Source organism: Gordionus sp. m RMFG-2023, chromosome 1, assembly GCF_954871325.1.
Source record: "Gordionus sp. m RMFG-2023 chromosome 1, tfGorSpeb1-WG-v2, whole genome shotgun sequence".
NCBI classification, from domain to species: Eukaryota; Metazoa; Nematomorpha; class Gordioida; order Chordodea; family Parachordodidae; genus Gordionus; species Gordionus sp. m RMFG-2023.
In genome coordinates, this window is record NC_088775.1 from 84,099,441 (window position 1) to 84,100,995 (window position 1,555).

Below are 1,555 nucleotides of genomic sequence, written 5' to 3' on the forward strand. Positions count from 1 at the left end.
ATGCGACTAAAAATCAACTCCTTAGATATAATATTCCTGAGATGGGAGCGAACAAATCCGTTGTTAGTCCTTTTAATGATCCTACTCAAAGCCAGTTCTCCTCAAATTTTTCCTAGCATCGATCAAACACACAGAATACGTCACAAATCACACGCGCGATTGCAACCCGAATTACCTTTAGAACAGTTTGTCCCTAAAAAGGTGTACTGTAAAACAAGTTCCCTGAAAGATTTAACCATAATGCTAGGATCCGCTTTCAACCCCCGTTACATGTCAATCAATAAACCATCCATGTACATGAAAGCCAAATCGAATCCTATAGTACCTTCAAAGTCCTCAATCAAAGACTTTGTCAATGACGGAGAGTTTCGGTTAACAGACGAGGATCAGGATGATTTTTTACCTTTCGTGGTCAGTTCGCATTACACAAAGGATTTGGCTCGGGTTTCTAATAAGAAGGAAATCAAAAGAGATACATCTTCCGCCTTCTCCCTATCTACCCATAAAAAAGCCCAAACTAACTCGACGATTATATCTTTATCGAAATTAGCTCAATCTTTATCTTATAACAACGAATCGACGAGGCGTCCTAAGCGAAACAAGCGTTCCCATTATCAAACAGCCAACAAAACTCGCGGGAGACGTTACAAGCACTCACCCATATTTTCTTTACCCAAGAGCGCAAGTTTCAAGCCTTGGGAATGTAAATCCAAAGTGATTTGGAAAGACTTGGGCCCGGACTACTTTCCCCGATACCTGAGAACCATCGAGTGCACGTCCAAAAAATGCTTTTACTCCTTTTACAATTGCGTCCCTAAGGCGTTCACCGTAAAAATACTCAAAAGAGATAGGAAAGAGCTAGCCGGGTTTTCCTGCATAGATTTGACTCAGGATGAGAGTCATTACGAGGTCCAATATAAGCTAACGATAGAAGACGAAGTAGTCGATTACAATACTTTCCTCGGTGATGATAAATTACAAAATGAATTTGAGGAAAAATGGATTTTCGAAGAAAGGGCTGTCGTATTTTGTTGCGATTGTGGATATTCTTAATTTAAAAAAATGTATCCCAAATTTATTTTTTGGTCGCTAATTTTGAAAAAAAAATCAAATTATAAATAAATCAAAACTGTGGGGGCGGGGTAGTTATGTAGTGTAGAAGTCGTTTATTTTTTATAAAAACTTAAAACCCCCACCCAAGAGAAGCTCTAGTATCACGATTCGACCCACTTAAACCCTCCCCTCCTTACACTAAAGCGTCAAATAAAACATCAAGTCACAAGAGATAGCGCGTCTAATTTTTATGTATAACCACATCGCGTTGGTTATTTTATTCATAGATATACTATATGAATTTCATTAAATGTTTATTTTTATAGAAAAAATTATAATATATTACTTATTTATATTGTTATATTGTAAATGATAATATAATTAATAAAAAATATTCGTTATTTTTATAACAGCAATTTAACTGGAAAAAAATATAATGATTTTTAAACATCTAAAATTACTGATGTTGGTCTTCTATCCAAAATTTTTTATCAGGTACTTG

The 1,555-nt window shown here is 35.6% G+C and overlaps 1 protein-coding gene across 1 annotated transcript; it reads left to right on the forward strand.

Moving 5' to 3' along the window:
• On the forward strand, positions 1 to 1,053 carry LOC135930840 (protein trunk-like). Its single transcript, XM_065467628.1, has one exon. The coding sequence runs from the start codon at positions 1 to 3 to the stop codon at positions 1,051 to 1,053; it is 1,053 nt and encodes a 350-aa protein (XP_065323700.1).
• The last annotated feature ends 502 nt before the right edge of the window (positions 1,054 to 1,555 follow it).